General features: G+C 40.5%; 1 protein-coding gene across 6 annotated transcripts in view; it reads left to right on the top strand.

Moving 5' to 3' along the window:
* Positions 1 to 23,674, top strand: part of NELL1 (neural EGFL like 1) — a 430,345-nt gene that overhangs the window by 90,524 nt on the left and 316,147 nt on the right. For all 6 annotated transcript variants that reach the window (XM_073347842.2, XM_073347838.2, XM_073347837.2 and 3 more), the window contains exons 6-11: positions 61 to 133; positions 2,771 to 2,853; positions 9,961 to 10,095; positions 10,929 to 11,031; positions 15,797 to 15,870; positions 18,185 to 18,284. In XM_073347842.2, coding sequence (XP_073203943.1) covers positions 61 to 133; positions 2,771 to 2,853; positions 9,961 to 10,095; positions 10,929 to 11,031; positions 15,797 to 15,870; positions 18,185 to 18,284 — 568 coding nt within the window. The remainder of the gene's footprint in view (positions 1 to 60; positions 134 to 2,770; positions 2,854 to 9,960; positions 10,096 to 10,928; positions 11,032 to 15,796; positions 15,871 to 18,184; positions 18,285 to 23,674) is intronic.

Here is a 23,674-nt window from a genome sequence, read left to right as displayed (position 1 = left end):
TGGAAGTTTTAACTGTCTGACTACAATCTATATTTACCAGCAATCTTTTCTTTTACAAAGGGTATCATTCAAGATGTGAAAATAATCTTTATGCCCAATGGATATATAACACAGTGCCCTAATCTGAATCGCAGTAAGTAGCAATTTATTTACTTTGAAGATTTAAATATTAATGATTTCTATATTTTAAAGATAATGCTTAGCTTTGTCCTGTATCATCTTTGTACACTTTCAATATGGTCAGTCCAGGGAAGTAGAAACTCTAAGAAATTGCATTTATGTTAAGATAAGCAATGCTGTTGTGGGTCAGGCATGCCCTGTTTCTTCCCAGGGCAGGGCACAAGTCTTGATAGGCCAACAGTTGTGCCAGCCACCCTCAGCCAGGGCTGTGCGGTTTAGCAGCTAGAGTCACTGACTGCCCCCTGGCTCAAGGCTGTGCGGCTTAGCTGTTACCCGGAGTTCTTTCAACCCAAAGCTCTTGGTAACTTTTACTGTGCGAGGTGGTGTCAGGAAATAAATCAAGGGAGACACGGCTGTCTGGCCGATAGATGGCTGGCACAAACAGGACAACACGAGCGCTTTCCTTTAAAGCTAAACTTTACTTAGTCTCAAGCACTTATACACACGTCTGCAACACCCCCAACCCTTGATAATTATCAAAGCTGAGCGTGGCTCTCGAGTGGCACAGTGGCAGCCTGTCTGCTAGTGGGGAACACAAGATGCATCCAGAGGGAGAGTCCAGTCCTGAAGAGTCCCTCAGACTACCTCAAACTTTTCACCCTTATTTATATATTAGTAACAGAATGACATGTCCCTTAAAGAAAACTTGTTAAGCAAGCAGTTCCAATGGGCAAGCAAGAGGCTCCTTCTGATTACCGATTAACCAGGTGTGGGTTTTCCAGAGTTTACAGCCTTGAGGCCCCAATAGACATTCCTGGGGCACATCCTGCTCTTCTAAGATGCATGTATCAGCAATTTCAACTCAATTCTTATCAGGAAGGATGCGGGGTCAAGCTGCCCTTTCTGTGGCACCCAAAAAACCCCCTCCCTCCTGCCTTGGTTAAGCTAAGCCTACTGACCTGGCTAATTTACAGCCTGCTGACTTGGTTGCTTGTAGCAATACGCCATAGTAGTTGCAGGCACTTTACTGGTTTGCCAAAGTCTCCCCGTACATAGTGGCTGGAGTCAGTCTCTGTCAGGTTGGGCCACCACCCCAGAGGCGGTGGCCAGGATACGGGGACCCAGGCCCTCCCTCTCCACTGGGTCCCAACCCAGGGCCCTGTTGGTGGCAGGGTTGCCTGCCATCAGTGTGGCGGGGATCTGTCTGAAACACGCCAAGTTAACCTCCAGTTGTCCACCTCCCCGCAAAGACTCCCTGGGTTACTTCCGACCCGCTTCTCCGCATCTTGTGGCTTCCTAGTTCTGCCGGTTCTTTCTCCCTTGGTAGAGTCCAGAGCCTGGGGGTTGAGAGTTGCTGTCAGCTGGCTGGCCTCCGCATCATGAAATGCCTGCAGCCCTTCAGCAAGAGCCATCAGCACACCACCTTCCCGTATGGTGGTCAGCCAAGACTGAACCAGGCTGCTCCCTCTTATATTGGTGTTGCACTTCGAGCGTGCCCAGTAGGGCCATGGGGGCGTGGCTTCCTCAGGCCACAGTGAGGGATTAAGCCCTGCAATCCCAGGGTGGGGTGTGTACGCCCTGTCACAGACACCCCCTTTGAGAGGGTCCCCGCTGGTGGCCCCTCTTCCACATCTTCCCCTCCTACCAGGAAAAGAAGTCTGCATTTGTGTGGGCCTTACTGGGTTGGTGGGAACTTGAAAGTCGTATGGCTGGAGTGAAAGTTACCACCTCGTGACTCTGGCATTGGTGTCCTTCATAATGTTAAGCCATCGAAGTCGGTGACCAACTGGAAGGGGTTCCCCAGCAAGTAGTACCTCAGGGTGATGTTCACCCATTTCACCTCTAGGGTCTCCTTCTCTATCGTTGAATACCTCTTCTCTTGGGGAAGAGTTTCCTATTGGATGCTCCTCTCCCTTATCCTCCTGGGACAACACCGCTCCCAATCCTACTTCTGATGCATCAGACTGTAATATGAAAGGCCTGTTGAAGTTTGGGTGAAAAAGGACTGGCTCCCTAATTTAATTGGTCCTTCAATTCATGGAAGGCCTTCTCGCACTTGGCTGACCACTGTACGTTGTGGGGCTGAGAGCTCTTTGTTAGGTCCGCCAAGGGGCTGTGCGGCCTAGCGACCCGAGTCATTAACTGCTCCCAGGCTCGGGGCTGTGCGGCCTAGTGACCCAAGTCATTAACTGCTCCCAGGCTTGGGGCTGTGCGGCCTAGTGGCCCGAGTCAGTCACTGTCAGGTTGGGCCGCCCCCACCAGGTTGGCGGTGGTCAGGATACGGGTCCTCTCTCTCCACCGAGTCCCAACCAGGGCCCTGTCAGTGGTTGAGGGTTGCTGTCAGCTGGCATGGCTGGCCTCCATGTCATGAAGTGCCTGCGGCCCTGCAGCAGGAGCTGTTGGCACACCTCCTTCCCCTGCAGCGGTCAGCCCAGACTTTGCCAGGCTGCTCCCTCTTATACTGGTGTTGCACTTCGAGTATGCCCAGTAGGGCTGTGGAGGCGTGGCTTCCTGAGTCCACAGTGAGGAGTTAGCCCCCGCAGTCCCAGTACAGGGCACTGACGCACCGTCACACACAAATTAATGAAGTTTTAACAGTATATCAGTCTTCATTGATTTATGGTTTTTTCCCCCCACTTCCTTTATTGAGCATGCCCAACCTGCAGTGATTTCTTAAGTCTGGTGCAAGGAATCATGGATTTACAAGAGCTCCTGGCAAAAATGACTGCAAAAGTAAGTACCTGAATCCCCTTATCAGTTCCTCATCCTGTCCCTCATTTCCCTCATGTTGAGAGTACTATAAAAGCATTTACACATTTGCTTCTGCTTTACGCTATCCTAGTAGAGCTTTATTCTTACTTCCAATAGAGCTACCTGTAGTGGATTTTCCATAATGCCACTAAAGCCTCATCCAACTTCTGTAGTATTTTAGAGGACATTTACAAATGCCTGTTAATTAAAAGAATGTGTAATAACAAACATGCTTACTACTGAAGGGTCTGATTTTTAAAGAAACCACAGAATGTGTCCCTTTACATGCCAGCAGATAAGTGCAGGTACAAAGAAGGGTAAACTCCCCAGTGATCTCATTGCTGAGGTTTTCCCAAACTGGCAGTATGTGCGCATTTACCCCAAGTGGAATGGGCAGCGGCACTACCCCCCAAACTTGAGGGTTCTTTGAAATTTTCAGGAGGTTAGGGCAGGGTCTTCATACAGAGGCTTTGTCTCTCCTTGCCAGTTCTGGAGACCACAGTGGCTCACCCAAATACCCAATTCCATTGGAGCTACTGCATTTTCTCTCTTCAACACATGCTTTTAAGGGAATTAACACAGGTCCAGGCTACACTAATTCTCTGCTGCCTTGTGGTGGTGGTAAGGGTGAATGGGAAGATACTCCTCTCCCTTAGCTCTGCTACAATCCCACAGCCAGTTCTTGTTTTAGCCTTTGGACCTCCAACTGAGGCTGCTTATGGAGTTTGGGGGCTAGGTAAGGAATGGGGTGATCTGTGTTAAGGGGTGTGACCCAAGGACCTCTTGGTGTTCAGTGGCAGAGGACACAGATTAAGGATCACCAAAAGGGGTCATGTAAGGCCTCTATTGAAAGAGTGTCATCACAATCATTGTGAAATGTATGAGCAGATAATGTGTAAGGAGTTATGTATGTTATCTTTTTAAGGCCTTGTAGTTAAAGGCATGTCACTCAAAGGTAGCATGTGTTGAGACCGATTTTTCCAGACAGGAGGTGGTAGACACTTTTATCTCCCTGGCTGACCATTGCACATTGTTTGTTTCTTACAATGGAAGTCTATTTGCATATTGAGTCTAGTGCTAATGAACAGATAGTGACTGCTGCACGAAAAAACAAAAACAGCCAGGGGTATAATGGAGTATGGTAGTACACCAGGCATCCTTCAGTCTTGGAAGACAAGCTGCCGCAGACTTGATTTTATGAAAAGAGGTTCTCGGCCATCCTGGTTGAAAATGCTGGGAAAAGGACTTGGGATAAGCTATCCTTTAGGAGATGGGAGTTAAGTTTAGGTTTTAGAAAGCATGTTATGATTTTGTTTTATATGTAATCATTTTGTTTATATGTAATCAGTATTCTTACTTCTATTTGAATCTCTGTTATTTGACAATAAACCTATTCTTCTTTTCACTGTAAATATATCTAAGGGCTAGTCTACACTACCACGCTACACTGATGAAGCTGCACTGCTGTAGCGCGTGCGGTGAAGATCTGCTGTCCTGACAGGAGATCATTTTACCGTCAGCATAATTACTCCACTTCAGCGGGAAGCGGAAGCTATGTCAGTGGGAGAGTGTCTGTCTCCCTCCAACATAGCGCTAGTGTGAACAGCGCTTAGCTCGATGTAACTTGCGTTGCTCAAGGGTTGACTTTTTCACACCGACTTTTACATGGCTTTTACATCAACTTAAGCGGTAGTGTAAGCCCTAAGTGCAGTGAGTTAAGCAGAGTGGCAGTCCTGATTTGCATCTCGTAAATTGGTGTGTACTATTCCTTTGGGAATGCTCCATGTGGTTAACATTGGCAAAACCATCTGGCCTATGATTAATTCTATCATCTAAACAAGAATTAGTTATCTCACCTGATGCGCTGCTTATACGCTAATTACTTTTTGATCAATATCGAACTACAGAATCACCTGTAGGTGCATTTAATTACAGCATAGTTACTGAACATGATTTTCCCAAAGTATAATCTACGTAGTAACCCTGTGTATTATACAGATGGTAAACTCATGATATTTTTTAACTTGTGAATTGTACCTCCTCAGCTGCCCTTAGAACTCTTTCCTTCCTAAAAAGACAGGTTTTAATTTTAAGCACGTCTGCATTATACTGACACTGTTCACCCAACTGGCATATTTTGGACAGGCTCACTCAGAGAATAAGAAACATTAAGCTTTTAGTTCACTTTACTGCTGGAAATGTGAAATAGAGGTAATTTATTTTAAGCCCTGTTGGTGGTATGAGCAAGTCCCAATTATGTACTGTATTGAGTGACTTGCTCTCTCTGCTGTTAATTATATTTTTTGCTTGCTAATACATTTTTGGGGCCAAATAACATGCTGTTGATACTCTGAAGATTGCATGTTCCCATACAGCAGTGCTGGGATGACCTTTTTGTCTTGTTCCTTTCCCCCAATAAGGTGTTTTACTCCTTAGTAATGCATTAACTAAGTGTTTTGCTGCATTAGCTGTAGAAGTACTGTTGTCCAGAAAGAACACACATAGCTGTGCAAGAAGTTTTAATTGTGAGACAAATGCAAATTAAAGATGGTGGGATTTGAAAACCGACATTTTAGAGGTGGATTTTCACATCACAGTCCTAGGGAGCAAACTCAGGTCCTAAGTGATATTTCTGCAGTCTTATACACTAATGTATAAGAGTATGTATTATGAAATACATAACAGTGACCCCTAATTCCCTCCCCCATTCAGAGAGTTGCAGAATGTGAACTTGGCAGCATACAAAAATTGGTTCCATGTTTCCATGTCCAGCTGTTGCTTTTAGGCTGTGGTATACCAGAAGCTTGAATTTGTCTGTAGATTTGCATTTGGTTACAATTTAATTACAGACTCAAAAAAAACCAAACCCAACAATGAATGGTGTTTGCAATGTCAGTATGTAACCAAGATAATTACAAATGATGACAAGTAAGGCATGTAGTGAACTAAGTATCGTTACCGTCTTTCCCCCGCAGTCTTCAAAGATTTGAAGTCAATTTGAACTAGGCAATGTGTTGCTTTTAAAGATGCATAGAAGTGTAGCTTTTCATGGTGGGGAAGGAGTCTGAACTTTTTGCATTACCCCCTACACTCCGCTGTTTCATCTCTTTAATTTTGCAACCTTAAATAGAAAAAGGTAATAGATCAAATTGTTAACAACTTAGTTAAAATATAAATTAACTTGGGACAAGAAGGACAGGTTAATTTTCACCGTGCCCAATTACTATGCTGTATATGGAATGTTAGGTGGTGTTAAATGGGTCAGATCCTCAGCTACTGTAAATCAGTATAACTCTACTGAAACAAGGGTCTTTGAAAATGGAATGCAGTTCCTTTTTAATAAACTAGGGGGTCACACTAGGAAGTGTCTTTTTCATTGTAATCAGATGTTTCTTTTAGTGGCTGGAGATAGTTACTGGAGATTTCCAGCCCAAAACTTCTAATAAACTTTACTACTTGCCAAATCTTAACAGGGTAACAGTCAAAAGGTTCAGTGCTTGGTTTGGTCGGCATAAATGCCAAAATGTTTAAGGGCAGAATTTACTGTTGACGTAACCCTATTAGCTTGGTTACACACTTGATTTATTTGGTCACAAATGTTTGTTTGAAATACCTGAACATTTTGACTCAAAAAGTTCTCTGAAGCTCTCATGAGAACGGAGTTTTCTTCATAATATTTCTGGTAGTACCTGCATCTGGATGGCCCACAAGTAATATATCATAAGAACAGTCTTTTTCTTTATCTTCTGGTTTGGAAAAATGAAAAAAATGATGGGAGAAATAGTTCTGAATATATTTCTGAATTTTCAAATAACTTGGAAATTAGGTTCAGACTAGAAATGGGTGGCTCAGTAGTGGAGTGACATTCCACACCCCATTGGTTCATTCCTACTCCTAATCCATCCAAGACTTCAGAGCCTGAGAATTTCCACTGATTTTTCAAATCTTTGACAAATCTATTAATGCAAAATTGGCAGCATTTGGAATGGCATTTCAGTTTGTAACTCATGTAATTTTGAGGATATCATTGTTTTGTTTGCTTAATGGTGATTTTTCAATTATGTTTGAGAGTTTAAATACAAATGGAACATTTCTATTTTATTCCATATAGCAAATGCCAACTAAATAGTATTTCAAAAAAGATAAACCTCTGTGTGCTGAGATACATCTGTTGACCTATTACTATCAGAAAGTTCATTGTTGCAGGTCTTCATATCTATAAAGATAACACTGACATTTTCTGTATAGTTGCAAAGATAAATACATGCCGAAGGTGGTAATGACCATACACATCTCTGATTTACTAATAGATTCATTTTACATCCAGAGTCGTTCTTCAGCGTAAGAGGTAGATGTTGTGTTTTATTAATGAATTTATATAAATTCAGTGCAACAATGAAAGTCACAAAATATGCAACTTTTAGTTGGTTAGTATTGGCATTTGCTTCTCTTCTTTAGTGCTGTTACAGGAATCAACACCAAAAAAATCAAGAATTAAATGCCTTTTTCAAACCTGGCTTTTGTATAACATCCTTTCTCTTTTTGTGTTCAGTTTATACAGAATCATTATAAGAAATAAAAATGATGAATTTTACTTTTTTGTGTTAAAAATAAAGACTAAAGAAAAGGTACAGGTTAAATAAACTGCAACAAAACATATAGATTAAACACAATTTTAATGCAGTGAAATATATTCTATTTTATACACTATAAATATAGAAATCCTTTTCAGGTCACTGCTGCAAACTGGCAGGATTAGCAGTTCAGTAATAAGATGATTTTTGCCTTTAAAGTATGAAAAGCATTTTTGAAGTCACAAGATCATGCTGGCTTTGGGAGGGCTGAGTGTCAATTCCAGTAATATCCCAGAATCCTAATTTAAGGAAAATCAGAAGTTTTTCCTCAAGGCCCTTTACTCTGGAGGATTGAAGAGTGGGAAATAAGGATGTTTCCCTAGTATCTTCTGCTCATCTTTGTTCCTGAATCTGCTGGTGTTTGAGATTTACCTGACAGGGAGTATAATGAGGATTGATGGGCAGGTTGGAATATTCCCATTAAAATGGATAATGGTGGAAGTCTTGAGAGCCTTTTTGCAAATATATAAAATGCGGGTAGATACCAATATAAAAATACTACAGTACTGTACAGTGGTCTCTCTAAACAGTGCAAAAATGCTATAGTAAGCTGTAATGTTTTAACAATCCTGTAAAATACCGTAGTATGCCATTTGTAAGAGTGATCAGGGCTAGCATTCATCTCACTTTGGGCCAGATTCTGATACATTCGCTACGGTGGGACTACTCATGCAGTAATGTGGTGCTTAATGTGAGTAAAAGCATCAGAATTTGGCCCTTTGAGAAGTTCCCACCTGCTCTGGGATTTGTGGATTTCTGGGAGAGATGGCCGTTTTGGTGTTTGAAGGATGTGGAAGTTGAGTCCTGCCAGGAAGTTTGAAGAGTTAGTAAACGGGACTGAGTAATTTGGTTCTTATTCTGCATAGCAGAGGATCTTACATGTGGTAGATATGTACTGGGGGATATTTATTCTCTGTGTTGGACCCCATCACAGGGTAGCTGGTCCCAGTGCATGGACCAGTGAAAGAGGTCAGGGCTATATGTGGAACTACAAGGGTCTGTCAGAGGGCAAGAAGAGGAGGCATGATTGGGACAGGCTCTGCCTGGGGAGAGGAACCACAGAAGAGTGCAGCCCATTCCTGCGGTGGGTCCCTGGAACAAAGGGCCAAGTGCTCAGGGAGGTGGTCCTGGGGTTGGAGTTCCAGAAGAGGAAAAGAGCTGGCTGAATGAGAACTGGCTGCAAGAAGGGAGCTGGCTGGCACTGGGAAGCTGCAAGAGACCCCTGGGAAGGGAGGTTGTGAAATCCTAGGAGAAAGGGTGAGCTGAGGAACTGTTTGTTTTAATCTGTTATGTGCTTATGTCTGGACAAATCTATTTAAAGGAGACTGGGCATGATAGCAAGTGTATGTTAAGATAGGGAAAAGCCCTGCTCGGTCACATAGGATAGAGAATGTGGGCACTTCAATGCAAGGGTAGATTGAGGAAGATCGAGGCAGGGGGCGATTGGCCACGATATTACAGATCACTCCGGAATCTTCATTTGCATGGAGTATTCTTTGGGGAAAGCCTGAGATTACCTATGTGAACACGGTGACAATAATCTGTGTGGGCGTGTTGGGGAGGATGGGAAGGAGCATGTGCACAGAAGAAAAGTATAAATTACTCATAGTATGGACAACAACTTGGAGAGATCACCTTCCCTTATCTTTGCCATCACATGGACCCCCTTCCTCCTGTTTGCTGTTACATGGACAGTCTCCCCTCCCATTCACTATTACATAGCATTCTTCAGGCAAATATGGCAATTTCTTGCCTGGAAAAGTACTACTAGGAAAAGATTACTTTTAGCATCTGTTAATTCATTTTAGCAGCTGGCAATGAGGAGATGCTGATGGTATCATGTGACCAGCCCACTCTCTGCTGTCTACCAGCAAGTGCTCTGTGGGCCACCAGTGGTCCATGATCTATAGTTCGGGAAAATCTGTTATACAACACATTGAAATGTCGTCTTTTCCCTGTAAATCCTAGTAGCTTTATATCATGTAAAGGTCTTTCTGCAACCTGTTAATGTTAAACAGTGTGGAGATAGGTTGAACAGAAGGAATCCGAGCCTGACAGCATTCATGCTCTTAAATTACGTGTATGCCGGTAAATGAATAATTTTCCTTTTTTGAAGTTTGAACTGAAAATACCCAATTCATTAATAATCTGAGATCCCCAAGAGGTACATTTTTAATATCTTGCTGGGGTTCATTAGATTAGAAGAGCCAATCATACAGATCATCAACTGGCATACATTAGCTTATCTCCATTGAAGTAAACGGACACAGGTTGATTTACACCACCTTTGGTTCTGGCTCAGTGTGTCTTCTGTTTAGTTTGTTTTTCAACTGGTGTAATAAAATTTGATTCAGCCTAAAGTCAGTAAGCTGCTTCTTTTGTTCTTTGCTTCTTTGCTTTGTTAAAACCATGTGTATGAATTACAGAAATTACATCAAGTACCTTTCACTTCTAGCTAAATTATGCAGAAACGAGGCTTAGTCAATTGGAAAACTGTCATTGTGAGAAGACTTGTCAAGTAAATGGAGTGATCTATCGAGACAAAGATTCATGGGTAGAAGATGATCACTGCAGGAATTGCACATGCAAAGTAAGAATCTTCTAATGGGTGTAAGCGGTAGGATGCCTAATTATAGTGTGAATGGTCCTTGAATACATAATGCCAACTCTGAGATTTATTACTTTTTTAGTTTGCACCCAGTGACAATGTGAACAATTGCGAGGAAGTGGCAAAGAATTGCCATTTCTTATATGAATACTTAGTAAATAAAATCTGCTTTCCCTTGACAACTCTCTCATTCGTTCTAATTATATCTGTAAGAAGCTCACCATTTTGCAGGGGTGGAGGGTGGGAAATCATAGTGTTGTCTGTGTTTGGTTCAGAATAGTTTCATTTGTGTGTGAGAGAGAAAGAGAGAGAGTATTATCTTAATTTTATTCATAAGTGCTCAATTGCATCCTGTATGGTAACAACATGCAGATTCTGTTTTGGGTGTTTATCATTTTGAAAACCTGTGGAACAGAAGAGAATTAGTATGTAAATCTTGTCTGGTTGAAATTATTTGATAGATATCTGAAGAGTACCTTTGTTTGCCCAAGAAAATAGAAACTTATTGTTAAAATTTTGAAGATGATTGACAGAGCCTGCAAAAGGTGGTGTTTATGTTCTTGTAAAGATGGTATTATTTTTTGTCTAATCCACGTAAATAGCATGGGCAAGTGGGATAAGACAAAGATGTATATCAAAATGGTAATGGGGGTGGCTTAGTTCATATGGGTAGCAGTCAGATAAGACTTGTTGATGTAAGAAGGATCTGAAATCCTTAATGCTACTTTCATTTTCTGGTACAGTAATTGTGCTTTATATAAAATTATAAACTAATATACACACATCTGAACTTCATCTTTCTAACCTTTGCTTAGAGTGGAGTAGTGGAGTGCCGTAGGATGTCCTGTCCCCCTCTGAACTGTTCTCCTGACACCCTCCCAGTGCATATGGAAGGCCAGTGCTGCAAAGTATGCAAGTGTAAGTACATTACATTTGATATTTTCCTCCCACCTTCTTTTTAACTGGAATCACACTTGTCTTGAAACTAGGAGCATTTGATTCCCCCCCACACTTGATTTTTCACAGGTCCCAATAAATTAATGCAGGGAACATGAGTCACAGTGGCAGCTTTGGTTAAAAAATGAATAAATAACTACTGGCTGAAAAATAAAAGAATCACCTAGGAGATACAATGCTAAGACTATATTGCTACATTCTATTGGCATTAAAAAGTCCATGCCCTTGTTTGTACCTCTCCAAAGGAAAAACGTCTGGCTTCTACTAGTAGCTGTTAAACCCAATTGATGATAATTAGTGTGAAGCAGTTGGTCTGTACTTATCATAAGTACGGGGTAATAACTTTAAGTTTGGCTATTTGTCATCCTGTTCTGAACTGAAGGTGGTTCTTTGGATATTGTGGATTTTTTTTTAGTAAAATGATATAATCAGCAGAATAAGGACAATTCATGTCTGTAATGATCTGACTGTAATGATCTCCATTGTGTGCAGTAATAGTTTACGTAATATATCGTAGACCAAATTAATGTGGAAAAGAAGACCACCAGTAAATTCTGTCGTTGGCCCAATTGATTAAATTCTCTTATCTCATCTACAAATGGAAGCCCTATGTGGAAAAAAAAAGTGTTTAACACTCAAATGAGGCTGAGGGAACAAAGTCAATTGAGCATATGTGTGCTCAAGTACACAGGACTAAATTTCTTCCCGCTCTCACGTATCAAGAAAAAGTTAAACCTTTTTTCCCCTTATCTCGCCCACCTACAGGTTCTGGGCACAGCTTTTCTCCATTCAGACTAGTCAATGATGTATCTGTTGGCTGATTTAGGATTAATTAGAAACAACAACAAAAAAAATCCCAGAAAAAAATTAGATTGCCAGTCTTTGATTTCCCTCTTCAACTCCAAATGGACATCCATGAATTCTGTCAAAAAAAGGGTGCACCTATTCAGCTTAGTCATGAACATGTGCACAGCTCCCACCTTTTTCCTCCATTATACACTGGCCCATGAATAATCTGTGCACAAAAGGACAAATAATTTATGTTGTAAAACTTGTGGATCAGGCCCTGACTCCTAACTTTCACCCTGCCCCCCGCACCCTCCAGAGCACAAGAACTTGTGATTCACCTACTGAGAGTTTATGGAGAGTTCTTTTCATGGATCTGAGAACTTGAGCATCTCTCTCTTGCTCTGTCTTTTCTGGTGTGCACTTGGTAACAAATGCCAGCCAGAATTTGACTCAAAGGAATTCTGAAGGACTAAATTGTAGATTGAATGCAAGTCCCAAAGTGTAGACTGTGTTTCTGATTCTTTAACGGAATGATGAACAAACTCACTCTTAGTCAGTGATTGGCACCAAACTCAGCTCGTTATTCTGCCAAGGACTCAGCACGTCAGTCAATGGAAAATGTTGTATGAAAGTTGATTGAAATTGATTGCAAGTGCCAGCTCCTTGACAGAATGATATGCTAGGGCCACAGTTAGTCATTTTTGGGTATGTAGTGGCAGCCACTGAGGCTATCCACATTATTACACTGTGGGTGTTGATTTCTCTGCAGTTTCCCCATCGAGTCCTGGATAGAATCATCAATTGTAATTTTCTGTCTCTAGGAGTTATTGAACAGCTTGATGGTTCTTTTTTTGTATCGAAGTACCAAGCAGTTCTGATTTATAAAATGTTTAGGGATTTTAAAATTGGTGTTTCTGCTTTCTTCTCTGCCATCTTGTGTTAACCCCTCCAAACCAGCTTTTGGCAAGAAGACTAAAACTTTATTTGAAGCCCTGTTTCTCTTCTTTGTTGTAAAATTGCTCACTTTCTCTTCTGTCCAGTGCAAGTCCTGCCCTGAGCTACAGGCAGTCAGGTGAGACAACAGAGAGAGAGTAAAAATAAATACTCAAGTTCATCTTTCCCAAAACGGTCATCTTGATGAAATCTAGTGTGTTTTTCTGAAGTGAGATCACAGTTGAGCTCATACTGAGCAATATAAAGCGAGGGCCAAATTTTCAAAAGAATGTCTGCGTCCTCTTTGGAGACTTAAGAGGTGGATTTTTGAAAGTGCTCAGCACCCAGCTTCTCATAGTGGAAGCTGAGCTCTTTAGAAAATCTGTCTGCTTTGTACATGGTGAGAATTCTTTAGATCCTCCCATTTCCAGCAATATGAACACAGAGAGAGAATTCTGGGAGACAGGATAGTGTCTGAAAGACTTTATAGGTTATTCTAACATTCAGAGATATTTGGATGGAAAGTGCAACAAAAATCAAAAGTAATTTATTATGTAATACCTCTTTGGTGCCAGAAACAAAGGATATATACAATTGCCATCGCAGTATTGAAGGCAGGTGAGGAAGGACCATTACTGGATTGCTGTAATCGGCTTCATTGAGAAGCAACACATTGAAATCTCTCAGTTCTACTGACAAATGTCAAGTCTTATTGACTTATAGCATAGGACTCTAGGTCCCCATCCAGTGCAACAGAGTAAATGCAGGCCCTACTTTGCTAGTCGTTCTTCAAGAGAGTTAATGATGGGACTTTGGAGCACTGTCCAGTACACAGAAGACAATGATATCAATATAAGACAAGAATCCTGGGCTTCACCAGTGATATAGAGAGTAGTGTGAGAACAGTGGGCCTCTTAACAACATTGTATGTGTGTGGACCTAGAATTGTTGGTCAAATTGCACAGGTCTACTTCGGGTACCAATGTCATCCCATTGGAAGGAAAGTATACAGGACTTTGGGACATTCATGTGTATTTCTCAGATTGTAAAGTCACCTCTAACTTGGTGAGTCTCCTCTCAGAATGTTCAGACAAGAAGGAAATTTGGACCCATCAAATGTATGGACACTTGCACGGATGGCAGCCTCACAGGTTGTGCATATATCTGTGAACAGTTTTCCATAAAATGATTGGAAGATTTAAGAAGGAACTGTGCATGTATCCTGCAGGCTGGCCCCAGTTGTGTACTTAAAGAATAATGCTGGCACACAGAGCAAGAGGATGATGAAAGAAACATGTCTCTTCACAGCAGTGGAGAAACATCTGGCATAGACAGAGAGGCATCTCTTGGAGTTAACAGTGGTGCACTTATCAGTTGGTTGCATAAGCAGGCCAACTGGCTTAGGTGGTATAGGTTGTACCTGTGAGAGAGGAAATTAAAAGTACATGGAATTCCAGGCTCTCTGCTGCCATGAGCGTGCCACAGATTGTTTGCTACTCGGAAGAATAGGAAAGAAATTCTCTGTCAGCAGATACAGGGAAAGATAGGCCTGGGCAATGGGGCCTTTTCATGATGCTGGGATTGGGAGCTAGTTTATCTATGAGTCTTTAGTACTTGAGTGACTGTGATGAGCCAAGATGATATTTGTGGCTAGGATGAACTGGTTCATTGAATTCCTGCAACTTGGAGTGGAAGAACACATGATGTTGCTCAGCATGGATGACGATAATTTGTCTTTCATACTAGGGTCTCAAAGTTTCTCCTAATCAGTCATGCCAGTCTATCAATTCTAAGGTACTTATTTGATCCCCATCATAACAGTAGAGGAGAAACTCACAATTATGCATGGATTTTATCATCACAACTTCACTGTAAAGTAGGAAGTAGTGTCCCCATTTTACAGGTGGGAAATGGAGGCACAGGATAGATTAAGTGACTTTCCCAAGATCACACTGGAAGTCTGTAGCTGAGAACTGAACCCAGGTCTTTTTGAGACCCAGTTGAACGTTTGTTCACTAGAATATTCTTCCTAGAACTCTGTATCTAGCTATTCCTGATTTAGAGGGATATTGGAGAATCCCCATTCAGTGTAGAAAGCAATTTACATCCTTGGTATAGAATATGAGAGCTTTTAAGAGGTATTTAGACAGACCGCTCTAGGTGGAGAAGAAGGAAGGTGCAAATATCTGCAATTAGGAATCTGGGGGCTGAGGGAACAGTAGAGAGATTTTTTTTTAGGGTCACATCCCAATGCACTCCATTCCAAAAGTTAGTTCAGCTAATCAAGCCAATAATTAGATCCATTGTACTCCTTTGGAAACAAAATTTAGTGTTGCATGCTGTATTTGTCCCTCCTTTGAGCCTTGGCATGAGCCCTCCTTGTTCCATGTGTCTATTAAGACTGTTTCTGACAGTGATTTTTTCAGTTTGTAGAGTCAGTGAGTTTCAGGCTTCGTCTGGCTCTGAACTATTTCTGCAGCTCCACAGGGATAAAGCTGTGTTAAGGATTCTATCCTTATTTGTCCCCGGGTACAATCTGGAGGCTTAACTGAAACCTATGCAGCTGCCATTCTCTTCATATACAATGCACCAATGTCTGTCTCTGATTCTGAAGTGCTTTGAATAACCTGATGCAGACATATAGTAATACAAATGCACTCTATCTAATCTATGGGATGTCTATGCTGTGAGTGATTCTGTTAATGAATTAGGTTCAGTATCTATTGAATAATGCTTTATTCTTGTTATCACTTCAGGACATTAATAGGCTAGTTTGTCAGTATGAGGGGTATAATGTTTCACGATAATAGGTTTTTTTAATGAATGTATTATTGCACTCAAAATAAATGAAAGCAATCAATACTTCAAGTGAAGACAAAGGGACTACATCATATTTACCACAGTAGGTTTGTATTTGCCTATGTATATATGTATTGTTTTTACTTCTATTTTTCAGTCATTTTCTACCAAAATATTAATTTTGGGGCTTTTTTTAAAATTATAGCTACGTGTATCTTTGGAGGCAGAGTGTTAGCAGAAGGTCAGAGGGTTTTAACCAAGAACTGCAGGGAATGCCGAGTAAGTTTTAATTTGATTAACTTCTGTTGTTGTTTCAATAAATATGCAGTGCCCATAAATTACAATGATAACCGTGTATATAAATTTAGGTTTCCTTCATGCATATGTGTTATCCATTCTTTTCTAAAGCTGACCATAACTTCAGTGGAAGCCAGACATACACAGACAAAGCTGGAACATGGCCTATTTAGGATAATAAAGTGTCTTAGGAGGGTATTCTCCTTTCTCTTTGCTCCTTACCTGGGTTGAGGTGTCATTTTAGGGCAAGTTCTGATCTCAGCCATGCTGGCGTAAGTCCCTGAAGTTACTCTGGATTTGGACAAGTCTAACTAAAAGTTTCTGGCCTTTATTTAAGCCCTGACTACTCACATGCTGAAAGTTAAGAGGGCGCTTAAATGCTTTGGTGGGTTGGGGCCTTACTCTAGTGATCCACAGTACTTCTGTTGAGTAGTGCCTCTTCATGTGAAGAAAGCCTGTGTTTGTTCTCTGAAAAGTTACTGGCCCTGTTTATCTCAGTGGATTAAATCTGAAATTTAATGTCAATTTATATCAATGGAGCTACACTACTTTACACCAACAGATTTTAACCCCAGAGTGCTTGTTTCAACATTTTCTTACTATAAAAATAAGGCCAAATGAACTCCTGGATATGCCAGTTTCTTCTCTCTAGGGTGCAAGGTCACCAGTCACAGAAATGGGGAAATTTTAGGAAATGAAATTGTTGCTGACACGAAGCAACTATAGTCAGACTTGACTTCATCTCTTTTCCGTGGTTCTCTAATGAAGATATGAGTTTGGTTTGAATTGGTTTTGAGCTTTTTCTGAGTGATTTGATTGTCATAGTCTCTCTTGTTTCCTTGCCACGTGTTTAGGGTGACCAGATGTCCCGATTTTATAGGGACAGTCCTGATTTTGGGGTCTTTTTCTTATTTAGGCTCCTATTACCCCCCCATCCCCGTCCCGATTTTTCACATTTTCTGTCTGGTCACCCTACGTGTGTTTGACCTGATTTATCAGCACTTGCTGTTCGTACAGTGGTATACTGCACTGTTCCTACTGTAATTGTTTTGTCCGATCTTGAATAGGTGGTGAGTTATAGCCAATACCTTTCCAGCTGGGTAGTTGGATAAAATGATTGACAGTGATCACACAGTTTGCTGGTTCTCTTCTCACCTATCCTGGTGTAACTCCATGGACTCCTGTGTGAGGCTCCTGCATTACACCAATGAAACTGGGATGAGAATCAGTCCTAATGTCTGTTAATTCCACTCCATGTGCTGTACCCTTCTGCAGGGTGCCTTAAAAAAATCATGAGTTAGGCCCTAAAAATCATGAGATTTATTAAAAGTAATTTTTGGTGGTCTTGTAATTTGCCTTCTGGTTTCTGAGCCTTTAGGGTGAACTGAGGTCACCTTTTCAAGCTTTTGTCTGCAACCATGAGGGCTAGAAACAGTTTTCATGGTTTAAAAAAAAAAGAGTTCCTCCTGTAATCTCTTGATTTCAGTATCGGAAGCATTAAGAAGAACACCGAATATGGTGAGACTTACCATAAAACTGTGAAGGTTGGCAACAGTGCTGGGAAACCTGCTCCCTCAGTAAGGTCCAGCAGCCAAGGCTGTATGTCAAACATACAGCAAAGTGTCGGGAAGCTGGATGACTTGAGCTGCAGCTGGGTCACCAGGGCTGCTCGGGCTGCCTGCTGAGCAGGCAGCCAAGTGGCTTCTCTGACTTCCTCACTTTGCCCGTCCCTGGCCTGCCGGGAGCAGCAGAGAGGAATGAGGCAGCAGTCATGCCACCCAAGCTCCACTGCTGAAAATCAGGCCCTTTAAGGTGCCCAAAACAGAGGCACTGAAATCCCTGATCACATTTGAACATCTTGGCCACCTAATCTCTCTGCTTTGTCTCATTCACCTACCACCACAGTATACAGAATTTAAAATATACCTAAAATATAATAAACAAGTCTCACGTACAGGCGAAAAAAATTCTTAAATAAAAATCTGGAGTGAAATGAAATGCTTTAATTCCTGCACGTGCTTATGCAGGTTAAGAAAGGAACAAGCATCTGTACAAGTTTTTGAGTTTAAATGTAGTGTTTTTTTTCCTTAAACTGTGGGAATACAAATGTCCAAGTAGATTAATTTTAGATTTGAGTTTATAGTGTAAAAAATGACTTTAGCTTGCTGCCTGTCACTTTACTACCGTTTTTACTAAAGATTGCTAGAACTGTGGATAGAAAACTGTGTGACCCTTGCCATCAGATACATTCTCATCAGTGTCATTTTTTAAAAAACATTTATTTATTTATTTCCAGAATGGAATTTTAGTAAAAGTAACAGAGACCTGTCTTCCATTGAACTGCTCAGAAAAAGATCACATTCTTCCAGAGAACCAGTGCTGCAGCGTTTGCAGAGGTAAGCAGTACATGCTTGGATGGAATGTAGTCATTGGGTGGTTTTTGGGATGTGTTGTAATGAATCACTCCTCTTTAATTGATGAAATACTGGCTACTTACATAAACCTGTACTTGTAAACAATGTTTTCTATAAACCAACCTGTGCTGTTCCTTTGGGAGGATCAATTTACAGGGACAAGGCAGTAACTTTTCTGGGCTAAGGAGAAAGAGGACAATGGACATAATGTCTCCTGTTGCCTACATGACTCAGTTAAGGATTAGTTATATTTAAAATCGGTATGTTCTGAGATGCTAAGTTCAGATCTGAATGTCTGGAGTTCCAAGATGTTTGGATATGGGATTTTCGGTTGGCCTATTATAGAGGTAAGAGCTAGTGTGAAGTTCAGATCTCAGTCCAGATCCTAACTTTGAAGGTGCTTGGATCTGGGGTTTTGTTTTGTCATATTACTTTCTTAAGGGAAGCTTCCATATTACACATTAAGGGAAAACTCTGTATCTATCTATCTCTGTCTAGCTTGCAAGATCAGGGCCTTAGTCAATAAATATTTAATTAGTGTATGTGTGTAATTAAATATTTACTGATGAAGGCCCTGATCTTGCAAGCAACTCCATGTGGTAGCAGGGGCCTGTACGTTTGAAGTAGCTTACCAGATTGGTTTCTAACCATATAGACATCATCAATTTTTAAGCAGTTTTTAGAAACACCTGTAGCTGTGGAAGTAAGCAGTAAATGTTGCTGCTGCCTATCTCTGAGGGGTCGCTGTCTTAATGATGCTTTGTAGCAGGTGGCCCAGTTTGATCTAGTGCAGCTTCGTTACTTAAAAGCATTGGAAATCTGCAAACTTCAAAGAAGAAAGATAAGATCTGTAACTATAGAGGTAGGTTCTATAATATTGTGGATACCTTTTTTTAGGTAGTCACCCTAGGTATGTTTTTTTTTTTAAATTATATTATACAATGCCATGAATGTGCATGCCTAGAGGTGGTTTTCAGACATAAAAGAAGGAAAAGTCCCTGCCACTTCTATGAACTCTGATTTCTGGTGCTATCAAATGGTGAGGCTGACGTTGAGTCCTATTCTGTATTATCAGAATGTGAAGATGACAGCTTCCTCTCTGATTGTTTATTTTTTATTCTTTTTTTAGTCATTTTGTCTTCCTTATAACTGGATATACTGAACAGAATATCTAATATATTACACTGGGGTTTTTCTTTAAACAGAACATATCTTCTGTTGGGTTACATCTTGAATCAGTTAGTGAAACCTGAAGAAATAACAGAGTTTATGATAATGTTTAGGGCTTCAGTTCCCACAAGTGTAACAGGTGGGAAGCACATGATTCTCTCTGTGGGTTTGATCTGCAGTGTTTCAGCACACTGTTCCTGGTTCAGCAAAGCATTTAAGAACTTGGAATGGGGCAGAGCATTTAATAATCTGCAGGACCAACCACTCTTTGAGCCTGTAGTCTACTTTTATTGTGTGTGAGAGAGAGATTTGGGGAAGAAACGTGATATTTAATATAGTCATTTGGAATCATTGTATTAACTGAAGTCCTAAATGGAGTGTTGTAGCAAATATGCAAAGAAACATACAGTAATTTACATTTGACTTTCAGAATATATTTAATCCAGAAAACTTCAAAAAAATGATCAGTTGGATTTTCCAGTGGATGTTTATTGGTTACCAATAAAGTGTCATCCATAGTGAAATGGTAAATCCAACAGTTTACACTTGTTGACCTATAGAGCAAGTCTCTGTCAATTTATGTTTTCACTAGGGGGGGTTAAGCACTTAGAATAAAATGACTGATTTAGTACAGCAATGGGCACGTTCTTATACCATACCACACCACACTACACCAATGTTATCATATGCTTTCCTTCTTTTTCTCCTTTTCCCCTGCCCTCCCCAACATTTATTTGTCCAAATCTTCTGACGGTCAGGTTGCATCCCCGCTGCCAGAATTTTGGCAGCCTGTGCTTTGCTGGATGCTGAACTACAGCAAAATAATTTACAGTCTCCTGAATGAATAAATGTGGGGAAAGGGAGAAAAGGGGGAAGAAAATATGATAGCGTTGTAATAATACATTCTTACACCATACATGTCCACCACAGGGTTTTTCATAGTGGCCGTATCTGTACTAGTTAAGTGCCTAGAATAATATATGATATCCCCTGGGAGAAGAAAAATCTGTTGTTTACATAGATTCACGTTGTGAGTCAGCAAAGTACCAGTGAAATACTGTAATAGACCCAGATGGTAGACTTGCTACTCACTCATTATTGTTGAAAATGGTTAGAAAAGTCATTACTTTAGATGATTCTTTCTCTTTCTCTCTCTTCCTCTCCTTTCTCTTTCTCTCTTCCTCCTTCCCCACACATTTATAATATAGTAGCATCTAAATTATTCATATGACACCATTTCTATGTTTTACTGAAATGACTGTGGTTGGGGTATAGTAGAGAAGATGTAGTAGATCAAATAGAATAAAGAGTTTTCCTGTATAGTGACACTCTAGCATAAAACGTGTGGGACTAGACCCTGCGACTGGATCTGCCTGGATGCAGGGGTGTGCATGACCAGAGCCATGTGCAGGATCTGTGCCTGACCAATTACTGGTAATATATCCAGCTGTGTGGGTTCCTCACATGACAATGCATCAGCAGAGTGGACATTGATGTAAAAATACAGTTGTAGTGCATAGTTATTTTATAACCTTGACTGACTGGAAAAATTCACAGCTGTACCATTAGACACAACTTGGGCTTGTTTTAAAATCAAAGAAGAATTATCAGCACAAAAGGAACAAATTTGTAACTTATTTTCACAAATCTTTATCGTTTTTAGTGTCACCCTAGGTTTTTATTGCCAAAAGGCAGATACAATAACAACAGTAAAATAGTTGGGCAAAAATGTGTTGTGCCTCTTTTAAATGTTGGTCTCTTTGCTAGAGATAATGAGTCATTTTGAATGATAGATTGGATCCCACATCTCCTTCCCTTGTCCAATGAGTGGTTCAAATAAATAAAGTAAGTTTCACAAGGGTTCTTTATAGTGTAACTTCTTACAGTTTCTTGTGTCTCGCCAACCCCAGCAAACCCAGATTGTTCAATCATCCTCTCCTCCTTAAGAGAGTGGGGGAGGGAGGATAATGAAGTGGTGAGAAACGCTCAATTTCTATGTAAAGTAATTTCTATTCAGTATCCAGTAACATGGTTTGGCTGATGGATTTAGATTGGCTACTGACACTGGTTGGCAGCAATGGTAGAATACTCTGGATGAGTTGAAATGTGCATTTTATTGAAGAAAACAGTGGTGTAATGCAAAAATATGGCTTCTGTCACCGTTACATTTATTAGTTTAAAAAAATGTTTCTGATTTTAAAACTGCAGCTCAAGGAGGCACTTCAATTAGCATATTTCTTATCTCTCCCTGTCTAGCTGTGAGGCTCAAGATTTTTCTGACCACAAGAAAAACCGAGTGCATTTTGCTTTCTCAGAACCAGAAATCAAACATTTCTTGTGCATTGCTGTGGGAACATGAGCTGTTTCAAGATTTTAATTTTATTAGGACTCTGATGGAGGTTGAGAAGTATGAATTAGTTACTTCCTAAACATAGGTACAAAAATGTTTAAGATTTAAAAAGTGCTTTATATCCTCAAAGCATTTGTCACACATTAGCTAATTAAACCTTGAAACACTCTTGTGTTGCTACCTAACTACTGCACAACACAGATTTGTTGAAATAGTTTCCACATACATTAAAAGAATTAGTAAGGATGTTGTTTGATGTCACACCTCTGAGCTCTGGGTCTGCAATCTCCAAAGATCTGAAAGGAATCAGAAGAGTCTAGCTGCTCGTGGCCTAGTAATACTACTTCACATCATGAAAGGCTAAGGTTGCTAGTCCAGAATTACATGATTCTTCATCTGAGTTTGCTCTCTGATATACAAGCTTATGCAATAATAGTTGACACAAATTTGCATTTGTAACAGTTTTGAGGGTGAAACTACTTTTGACATGTAGAACATTGATCTACCCCTGGAAATGAAACATCACCGAGCCTTTAAATAAATAAAAATTAAAAGCCTCTGAAGTATGGAACAGTCAATGAGAGTATGATTGACAACCTGTGAGGAAGCAGGTGGTAGGATCTGGGGATCATTTAAGATAGATAGCCAGGAATTTTGGAAAGTGTAGTAAGAGCATCAGGAAAACAGCTAGGAAAGCCCCAGAAAGAGGAGAGATTTATCGGAGAGGACCATGAAAGTTAAACAGGGTTGTGGATATGTTGCTTCCAGCCCTATACAATGGGACTTAAGCATGTAGGTACTTTTCAAAAACCCACTGGGTGCCTAAGTGTCTTTTAAAATTTGGCCTATAGGCCCATATCTACAAAGGTATATAGGCTTCTAACTTCCTTTGAAGTCCATGGAAGTTAGGAGCCCAAATACCTTTATGGATCGGGGTAATAGTGTCTAACTTTAGATAACCTGCTTCGAAATTGTTAGTCCTTGACAATTGTGCAGTTTTTTCCTGGCACCGTGCACCTGAAGCATGAAATGTGATTACTTTTATAGTTTGTTTAATTTATTAGTCACGATGCAGTCAAGTAACATCAAGTGGCAGGCCCCACTTAGTAGAAATAGTAATAAAAAGACACAAATATTCTTTCAGTGGGGGAGAAAAAATAAACTGTAGCTCAAGCAATCAATCAACAACATTGACAAAGGAGGTTGTAACATGATCAGAAATATTTGGAAAAAGAGAGGTCATCAGGCTCATGAAAAATCTAGACACTCTGTTCAGTATTTAATCCCTCTCCTGATCGTATTTTAAATGTCTTATATGACTTTGGCGGGCTGTTCTGCAAATTTCTGACTTTGTGTGGGGGAAAAAATTGGTTCCTGACATCTGTTGTGAATGTGTTGATCTGTAATTTTAATTCATGCTCACTTGCCTTGTCATCTGTGTTAAACTGAAATTAGTTGAGATTATCAGTTCTGTTTAAGATTTTGTGTGATCCTGTTAAATCCTCTCCAAGTGCCTTTTTGCTGGGATACAATTATTTTCTTTTTAAGCCTTTTCTTACATTGAGAGAATGGCCAACAGTATTGGATCCAACATTCCTGAATATTCTGAAACCTTGACAGTTCAGTTTTTACCTACCCAGTATGGGTGTATGAACTCTATTGTTCACTAGCCCTGTTGGAAGCTGGGAATTCCAAGAGCACATGGTAATTCAGATGATAGTTTCTACTGTGTTCGATATTTTAAAGGAACTGGAAAAGTGCACTATTACTGCAGAGATCTAATCAAAATTTGCTATTTGTATTCTTTTGAATTCATTATTTACTTGTTTAGTGCTCAGGAATTGCCGTCATG

This window comes from Lepidochelys kempii, chromosome 6, assembly GCF_965140285.1.
Source record: "Lepidochelys kempii isolate rLepKem1 chromosome 6, rLepKem1.hap1, whole genome shotgun sequence".
NCBI classification, from domain to species: domain Eukaryota; kingdom Metazoa; phylum Chordata; order Testudines; family Cheloniidae; genus Lepidochelys; species Lepidochelys kempii.
The sequence above is the reverse complement of the archived record's forward strand: the minus strand, read 5'-3'. Positions and strand labels throughout refer to the sequence as shown.